Source organism: Leptonotus elevatus, chromosome 14 (assembly GCF_054856555.1).
Source record: "Leptonotus elevatus isolate MCC_2025b chromosome 14, RoL_Lele_1.0, whole genome shotgun sequence".
NCBI lineage: Eukaryota > Metazoa > Chordata > Actinopteri > Syngnathiformes > Syngnathidae > Leptonotus > Leptonotus elevatus.
In genome coordinates this window covers 16,059,404-16,069,233 of record NC_141252.1, presented here as the reverse complement: position 1 = coordinate 16,069,233, position 9,830 = coordinate 16,059,404, and the positions used below count along the sequence as shown (strand labels likewise).

At 35.8% G+C, this 9,830-nt stretch overlaps 1 protein-coding gene across 1 annotated transcript; it reads right to left on the bottom strand.

Moving 5' to 3' along the window:
- Window positions 1–283: 283 nt before the first annotated feature.
- On the bottom strand, window positions 284–8,946 carry LOC147163159 (G protein-coupled receptor family C group 6 member A-like). Its single transcript, XM_086094272.1, has 6 exons — window positions 8,758–8,946; window positions 8,377–8,683; window positions 6,705–7,520; window positions 5,565–5,777; window positions 5,366–5,489; window positions 284–2,902 (listed from the first exon to the last, which is right to left on the bottom strand). Exons 1-6 carry the CDS (start codon window positions 8,919–8,921, stop codon window positions 1,980–1,982), a joined length of 2,547 nt encoding a protein of 848 aa, XP_085950398.1. The 5' UTR covers window positions 8,922–8,946; the 3' UTR covers window positions 284–1,979.
- Between the last annotated feature and the right edge of the window lie 884 nt (window positions 8,947–9,830).

Here is a 9,830-nt window from a genome sequence, read left to right as displayed (position 1 = left end):
TGAAAGTTTGATCCAACTTGGACTATTGGAAGACCAATAAGTTCTAACCAGTAAGGCTAGTAATTTGCACAATGGTTCAATAGCCTCCTGATGCTAACATTATTATTGCATTTACCAGCAAGTCATTTGACAACATTATTACATGTTTACCAACGCACTGTTTGTACATGCACTGTGCAATACTCCAATTGGGTTTATCTTATACAAAAACTACAACCAGTTATATTTTTAAATTGTGTTACTAAGGTAAGGATACAGTTTGAATGATAATGCTTTGTCTTGATGAATCATTGGTTATACAAAAACCTAATTCCTTGGCCATTAACATTGGTAGTCAAGGATGAATGCAGTCACATTTTAAAATCAAAGTAATCCTCACAAATCAAATTGCGATTCAAAGTCCAATGCTTTTCAATGAGCTAATAAACCCATTTTGACTTGTGACGTAAGCTCGGAGTCCCCCCCTCCCCATTTTTTTAATTAAATGTTTTTTGTTTTTTATTTATGTGTAACATTTTAAAAGTAAGCTCGGAATTGTCTTTGAGCAAACATGGTAGTTTGGAGCATGACATTTTGGCGTTGTCTTGTCACGTGACATTCAAAGACTGGGACAATGAGAAATGCACCTTGGTCTCCCTTATTTTTATTTTATTGTAATGGAAAATGCTTTTTCTTTGGGCAGTCTGTCACAATTTATATATCTATTATTAAATACAATTATAATGGGAATCAATTATATGTCATTTTATAATACAAACTAACCTGCCAGTGCTGTAAATGTATTTCCTTCAAAGAGTTTTTAAAGACTAGAAAAGTGTATTTTTAGCTTTTATTTTTACTAACACGTAATATGTAAAAACTCTCCGAAACCCAAACTATTCAAGCTAATTCAAATCAAAGAAACAACAAATCATCAGCAACATCAAACTGATTGATACCGATTTACCACTTTTTGATCATTTTTTGAGTGGTTCAAGATCTATTGAGAAATATTATTTAGTTTGTGCACTCACATCTTGTAAATCAAAACCAATTTTCTGATTAAAATTGTTTTTCATTACGCACACGTACACACGCACACACACTGTTAATAAAAGCAATACCAAGTTCGAATTTGACAAGCAATAATTGAAAATTAAATGAAAAATAAATAGTGATAATCAGACATTGCTTTTAAATTGTGGGTCAACAGAAATAATTTAGAAATTAAGCGAACGCATGAAACAGGCCTAGACAAAAATAATGGTACTCTTATTCTTAACATAAGATTTTCTCGCACATCTTTTTTATGCTATCCTATGCTAGCCATTCTTGGGAGTGGCTCTTCTTCTTTTTCTGTGTTTTCTAACTGTGCCAAATGTAGCGGATAAGCCCCAGAACTCGAGTAATCGATGGAACTATCGATATTTGATAATCAATTTTAAAAAGATTTGTAAGTGTTGGAGTTGACCTTTAATTTATTTGGACGTTGGTCTGCGCTCTTTTGTTACCATTTCTATTATCCGTCTCTTGAATTTGTGATAAATTTTCCTCCAGTGGCCAAGTCCAGGGGTGTTGACTATAGTCCTGTGGATCTTTTTTTTTGTTGTAATAACATGTGCAACTGTAGTCACATCAAGCAGAGTGGAGCCTTTACCTTTAACGTGATTCTCTTTCTTTCTAATCCTGTGAAAACTCGCTCATACGCTTCCTCTGGTTCATTAAAGTACAAGTTTGAAGACACTTGAGATGCTAATTAGAGGACACGCCTTGGTTGATTGAACGTGACCTTTTCTCGGCGTGCCATCATTTGTCCAGGCGAGTTGAGTTTGTTTTTAAAAATATTATTGTTGGACCACAACTGAAACACAATGTCTGATTTCCATTGGTCAATTTTCATTACATCTGTATTACTTTTGCCAAATAATTTCTAGCATGACCACTGTGGGCATTTTTTCTATTAACAGAAGTGTGTGTGCGTGTGTTTGAGTCATAGCATATCATTTCACAACAGAGATCCCTTTACTCTCGTAATGCTTCCTAATATACTCAACGATGGCTTTCTCGTCATTCATTTCCTTCTTAAACACCATAATGTAACACTTGGGTGCCAAGTGACAGTAAAGGACGCTGTAGCTAGAAATGAGAATGGCCGCACTCTCAATGGCTTGTTTGTATGCCCCAAACAAATTGATGTAGATGGGAATGAAGAGGATCCAAATGATCAAATACAGCAGCATGCTAACGGTGATTAAACTTGCATTTTTGTACAGATCCGGCAACTGCTTCCCTTTGAATGCAAACAGGAAACAAATGAGGGCCAAGAGTGCATTGTAGGCTAACATAGCTATGAAGAATTCAGTGGAGCCTTTGTGGCACTGCAACAGGATAGTCCTCGTTAAACTCCTGGGTTTTGCAGATGGAGGGTAAAGGCAGAGCCATGGCACACACAGAGCCAGCTGGATTCCAGATACCACAGCCACGACAGCCACTGGCTGGTTGACCTTGTTTAGAAAGGACTTTGTCTTCAAGTCAAACTGAAAACACACTAAGATTTGCAGCAGGTTTGCTAGAATACAGGAGATGCACAGAGAAAAAGCGATTCCAAAGAGTGGCATGCCAATCATGCAGGAAGTCGCAGTGGGTTTCCCCGGAAAGCTAAACGTGAGGCAGAAGCATGTCAGCAAAGAAAAGAGCTCCAAAAAGCACAAGTAGCCCCCCACAGCCTTCACAATGGGAGTGCCACGATGGATAGCGAACAAGGCTGCAAACACAAGCGTCAGAACAACACCTAAGGCTTCCAAAAAACTCAACATGATAATGAAGGGATCCGACCAGCCCAGGAAGTCAATTTTTTTCTTCAAACATTCATTCCTCTGCGGAGATGAATACTCATTGTCTTTGCAGCGTTTACACTCTGCACCTGAAAGAGCAAAAACATGTATTAGCAACAAGTGCACTAACACTGTTTCAGCAATTAAAGGCAATTGAATGGTTCAATTCAAAAGAAATGCTAATCATCTTTTTGCAACCAAATACCAAATCTATTTTTAAAAGTGATCACGTAACAATCATTCTTATTGAATAAAAAATATCGCTATTATCTTAAATAGTTTTGTATTAAAGTTACACATGTTTGCAAATACATTACATTTGACACATTGACAGTTCCACACTTCAGTATATGTGACATTCATGTTTGTTGAAAGTCATTTTTGTAGTGTGCCTTTTCCATTAACTAGCCAGACCATACTGTACTTCATCATTAGATATACACTCTAAAAACAGTTGGGTCAAAAGTAACCCAATTATGGATCAAAAATGGACCGATCCACTTTATTTGACCCAACTTTCTGGGTGGTTTTATACAAAATGACCCAATGTTTTGACCCAAGCAAAGGATATGACCAATATTTATGAGTTGTTTTACATTAAAAGTCCCATTTCTTGACTCAAAGTTGGGTCCAATTGACCCAAGTAGAGGATCGGGGTACATTTTGACCCATCGTTGGGTTATTTTTAGAGTGTACAATAGATATATAATGTAAAAGTTCCCCCTAAAAAAGAACTTGAAGATATGCATTAAAAACATATAAATATAAAAAATAAATATAATATTTAAAAATATGATATGTGGTGTCCTCCAGGGGTCAGTGTTGGGGCCAAAACTGTTTATATTGTATATTAATGTGTCTCATTTATTGAAGTTTGTCTTATTTGCAGATGACACAACTATTTTAATTTCTGGTGAGAAAATGCATCTTATTTTGGATACAATTACCTCTGAATTTAGGAAAGTAAAAACATGGCTTGATAAAAACAAGTTATCAATCAATTTAAACAAAACGAAATAAGTTGTGTTTGGTAATGTTAAAATAGGGAACTGCACAAGATTGCAAATTAAATGTGTAGATATAGAAAGAGTAAATGAGATTAAATTCCTGGGGGTAATTGTTGATAATAAAATCTGCTGGAAACCACACATTAAATATATTGGATCCAAACTCTCTAAAAGCATCTCCATTCTGACAAAAGTCAAACATTTTCTCAACCAGAAATCATTACACATTCTGTACTGCTCTTTAATATTACCATATTTAAATTATTGATCAGAAGTTTGGGGAAACAAAGAGCTATAAGAGAAGTCCATAATGCAGGATATCTCCACCACACCAATACACTGTTTCTACAATCTAAAACTGTAAAATTATTAGATTTTGTGGTCCTCAATACTGTACAATTGGTGTATAAAGCTAGACATAATTTACTGCCGGGCAATATTTAAAATATGTTTTCAGAGAGACAGGGAGGTTATGGTTTGAAGGGAATTCATAACTTAAAGACAAAGTATTCAAGAACAACATTGAAGAGTTTCTGTACATCTGTATGTGGAGTGAACATTTGGAACAGGCTGAGTACTGATTTACAACAATGTCCAAACATAGTCCAGTTCAAAAGGAAATATAAATCAACATTTTTGAAAAGTATAGGGAAGAAGAAGTGCTTTCCAATGAAAAGTGACATTGGTTGATGTTATAATTATTATTGTATTATTATTAGTATAGTATTGTTGCTATTGATAAGGAAAAAATATATATGTAAAAGTATGACAGTATATGCATAAAGCACACTGTTCAATGCGTTCACTATTAACTCATTCACTGCCATTGACGGCTATAGACGTCAAAAATTCATTTTAACTATTTCTATTAGTTTAACATTTTTTTCTACTTTTGTTAACAAGAGTATGAAAACCTAGATTTTTTTTTATTTTACATTTAGAACAGATATAAAATTTGTGATTAATTGTGAGTTAACTAGTGAAGTCGTGCAATTAATTACGATGAAAAATTGTACTCGCTTGACGCCCCGAATTTTTAATTATCTTTAAGTCGCGTCAGGCAATTCAAATGTTTAATTGTAATTAATCGCGTGACTTCAATAGTTAACTTACGATTAATCACACATTTTATATCTGTTCTAAATGTACAATCTTTTCTTTTCTAGGTTTTCATACTCTTGTTAACAAAAGTGAAAACGTTTTTTAAAATAATAGAAATAGTTAAAATGAATTTTTGACGTCTATTTCTTGTTTACCATAGATACCTACTATTTATTGTGTAACGTATTGTAAAAGGGGTAGGACCTGATAAGTTTATGCTTCTTCCTACTCCTTTTCGAACATGTATGTGTAGCTCATGACTGGGTCAAACACTGTGAAACTTTCTTGTGTTGCTTTCGTTGCTTGAATGTTGTGTTTGTTGTTTTGTTTGATATGTTTTTCATATTTTGTCTTTACACATGTACTTTTATAATCAGTTAGTTTTTTTCTTTATATACATGTTCAAAATACAATTTAAAAAAAAGAAAAGAAAAAAATTCTTACCTTCTCTTGTGGAATATTCTCCCTCAGCACATGGAACGCAATCACTGCAGCAATGCAGCCGTGCATTCTGCTTCTTTAACTCTTGTCCAGGTTTGCAAGTTTTAGAGCAATTGTAAGCCGTCAGCTGTTTAATAACACAAATGAATAGCAAAATATCTAGTCATGATTTTGGCTCATAATAAAAGATTACTAAGCTTACCTTCATACTATGCATTTTTTGCACAATGTCCTGCGGGACCACAATATTTCTATTTGGCCAGTATTCTCCAATGATTTTGATGATTTCATGTTGTGTCTTGGCTGCTGTGTCCCAATACAAAATGTCATATCCTAAACTGGGGTCGCCATTTATATCAAAAAATAAATGGGTCCTGTCCACAGTGAAGTTGACCTTCCTTATTTCCATGAAAAGCTATGGAGACAAGCATGGACACAATTTGAAAGGGAAGTCAACCCCCAAAAAATCTTTACAATAATATTTGTATGTGCCCCTACAAGTCTAAACACAGCATTCTGATTAAAATATTGTATTTGTGGAAAGTGAGTTAAGCAACAAAATCCACTGTTTTTTCTACGTTTACGAGGCGGCCATTTTGGCACTTGCTGTTGACTTAAAATGGCATCACAGTTGCTCACAGGGCTCAGACTAAATAGAATAAAGTGTACATTGTACATCCACTCCAGTAGTTGGCAGTGATACTCTCATTGTCTGAGAATGTTCAAGGAATATTAGCTCTTCTGCAGAGGTATACAACAATTTAATAGACAAATTATACTATTTATAGTCATGGCATAGAGTTGGGGTGGGGGGTGTTTTTCTTCCTGGACGGGAAGTGTAACAAAAATATTTGAGAAGCACTAGCTTAAGGGTTAAAGATTTTGCTGTTAACCTGCGGTCACTTGAATTAGGCTTAACTATTTTGTTTAATGCTCTTTGGTCACATTCCGTTAAAAGTATTTTTATAATGAGCATACATGAGCCGTTTATCATTCTTTCATAGAAAAAAATGAGAACTTGAAGTGAAGTGATGAAAATAGATTATTTTCTCACCCCCCACATATGGTGCCTGATTTAAAGGTGGAACATGCGGAAGTGTGGTCTATTACGACGCAGCCCCCTTGTCACATGACAACCACAAACCTGGCATTTTGAGAGGTGTGTGTTGTAGACCTTTTATATAAGTAAAACATGAATTATCTTTCCATTTAAAAAGGTGAGCTTGCCCAACCTGTTTCTATCAGCTTTTTCCAAGATGGATTTGCAAAACAAGCCTTGCGAGCAATACATTCTTTGGCACGTCAGATTGAAAAATATGCTGAATTGAAACTTTGATATTACCTCCAGTGCGGTGAATTTAGTATGCCGTTTACACTTTTGATGGTCACATTCCAGTAAGCGTCTGATTCCCTCAACAATGACTTGCACAGCTAAGTAGATACAGTAAGTTTCATTTTCGTCAATGTGACTGGCCAAGCATTTTAAGTCCACACATTGACCTGTCTCTTGTATCGTATGTGTTAATATGCAATTGTCTCTTTTGTCGTTCCGTGACTCATTTGAGCAAAGTGGGTAATGAGTCAGGTAATGATCGAGGATTGCGTTTGTTGTTCCGTTGAACATGTACATGATGTAATCTTTAAATCCGGGCACTACATTCCTCTTGGAGTCGAATCCAAATACCTGCCCAGCCATCTCAATACCAGGCAAAGTAGCTAGCGCTGTCGAGGTGGACCAGGTATCACTTGCAATCCAAGTTCTGTTCAGCTTGTATTTAATGGCAGCCTCAATTAGAATAGCAACATTGGAACCCTTGGTGAAAATCACAATCGCCTCAGCAGTGGATTTATTGACTTTGTCCACAAGATCCGCCAACCTCTTGTGGATTTTGGAATTGTTCTTGGAAAAGTCATCAGGTAGAATGTCGATGAATTCAATGCAGACGTTCTTTATCTTGCTGAAGTAATGTGAGAGGCGATCACTGCCGTACTTCCCATATTCATCGTCACTTCCTATGACGGCCACCGTTTTCCAGTTGAACAGCTTCACCAGCTCAGCGATGGCCTTTGTCTGATATTCATCACTTGATATTGTTCGCAGAAAAGTGGGGAACTTCAACTTCCTGCTGAGCAGCTCGCTGGTCGATGCGTAGCTAATCTGTATCATGCAAGAATATGCCTTGTTGGAATTGCTTTGCAACAGTGTTATATAGCCTTTAATATATATATATATAGAGAAAGAGAGAGAGGGAAATATATATATTCTCTCTCTCTCTTTATATATATATAATAAACATATGTTAATCAGAATTTTTAATGTCATTATCAGGTATTGGCGAGTAATATAAGTATGTGTGCTCATACTCAGAATGAAAAATAAATCATGCACTGAAAGTTGGTAATAGCAGTATGTTACCAAACATGGTTCCTTGACTTATTTAAAAAAAAAAAAGGAAAAAAAATAACTACCATCCCTGGCAAAAATTATGGAATCACTGCTCCTGGAGCATGATCATTTAAATGTTTAATTTTTGGAGAAAAAAAAGGCAAATCATATGTTTCACCCCCCAAAAAAATTCAAAATGCCACCCTTATGACTTTAAGAAATGCTAAAAAAATAATAATAAAGCAAAAAAACAAATTGTAGTCAGTCCTAATTTTTATTTATAGAAAGTAGAGGAAAAATTGCTAACACTACACTACAGCACTATAGTACTTTGTTGTACCACCTCTAGCTTTTATAACAGCTAGCAGTCTGAGGCATGGACTTAACCAGTGACAAGCCGTGTTCTTCATCAACCTGTCTTCAATTTATTCTCATTGTAGGTTGGAGCCTTGTTTTGTGTGACATCCACGATTCAGCTTTTCTCTCAAAAATTAAACAACATAATCAACCTCCAGGAGCCGTGATTCCATCATTTTTGCTAGGTGTTGTATATACAAACACATACAAAGTCAGACGGGGATTTCTCACTTGTATGATCATGATGGTTAAAAATACATTGAAGACTAACCTGGGTAACTGATGACAGAGCGACAGTCCGTGCCACTGCGATTGAGACCTCAGAGAACCTCTCACCAATCACTGCCATTACTTTAGGCTGGACAAGCGAAGCATTTGGTGGACGTAAACATCTTTGAGGGTCTGACGAGTACTGGTCCTTCACAAGCTCGAGAGTGGCCCTGATGGCTAAGGTGACATCTGCACATGTGTCATAGATGTGGTAGCCCAACGTGATGTTAGGGAGAAGCTTGCGTTGGTTCACTTCTCTAATAGCATATATCATCACTTGCGTTTGTAGAAACATTTGAGAGCTATAGCTGAAATATATCAGAACACAGACATGAAACGATGCACTCACGCAGGTGCCACTTTTCAATGAGATTGCACTTACTGGCTGCAGGAAACAGGTCCAGGTGTTGTGGTTCTGTTAGTTTGTAAGTGAAGTGGGAAAAGTCCTCCAATAATGATGTCACCTGGAAGGTACGCATTTAGCAAGGTGTTCTCTTTTGATCTAAGCGCAGCCACAATGCTTACAAGTACACCAAAGAACAACATTGTGGATAACTGTAATGGATCTTTACATGCGCTTTCCTCTTTGAAGTATGAACAGATTTGAGGACAAAAGGCTAACTTATATAGCAACTTCCCCTCATGGAAAGTCAGACATGATCTTTTCTATTGTCTGAGCAATGCAGAAGTGAAATAACACATATCTAAAGGGCTTGGATAAAAAAGGATATATCTTCATTTATTTATGTGATTGCCATTGACATTAGCTATGTGAGCTAATTAAAATGTTCACATTTACCTAATCTTAATGTAACTGTGTGCATGGCACAATTCCAAAACATTTCTTTTTTGCTAATAGTATAATTTCTATGTATTTATGATGTTGCATATTTTGTATAAGAGGATTGGAAGACATTTTTTTCCAAATTGTAATAATTTCCCATGTAAATTTTCATATGCATGTCATGGTACTTCCTAACCACTGTAATTGTAAAGGTCTTATGACAAAGTGCTGTTTTTTTGCTCATGCGCATTACATTTTGCGACCAAAAATATACTTTTCAAATATGCAGTATGCCGTGTAGTGCTTGTAGTTTTGTTCTGCTTCTTTGCTTGCTAGCATTGTTTGACACACAATGTGATTGTGTCAATGCAATAATGGGAAGTAACTAAGTACAAACAGCTACTATATATGTTTTCCTACTTGATTTATGTATTTGCAGTAAGTATTTTGTTAACACACATTTATTATTCTTACTCTTTTGTCAAAATAGGCTTTTTGGTTTATTTTTCTCAACCTGCACGGATGACAACACAGAAAAATGTCAGTATAAAGTCCACTGTGGATGAGATCTTGATTGATTGTGGGGTTATGATTAGTAGCTACCTGGAGGCACGTGAAGGAGATACATTTACAATGACACAACTGATTTGGAGCAGCAAAATATTCCCCAA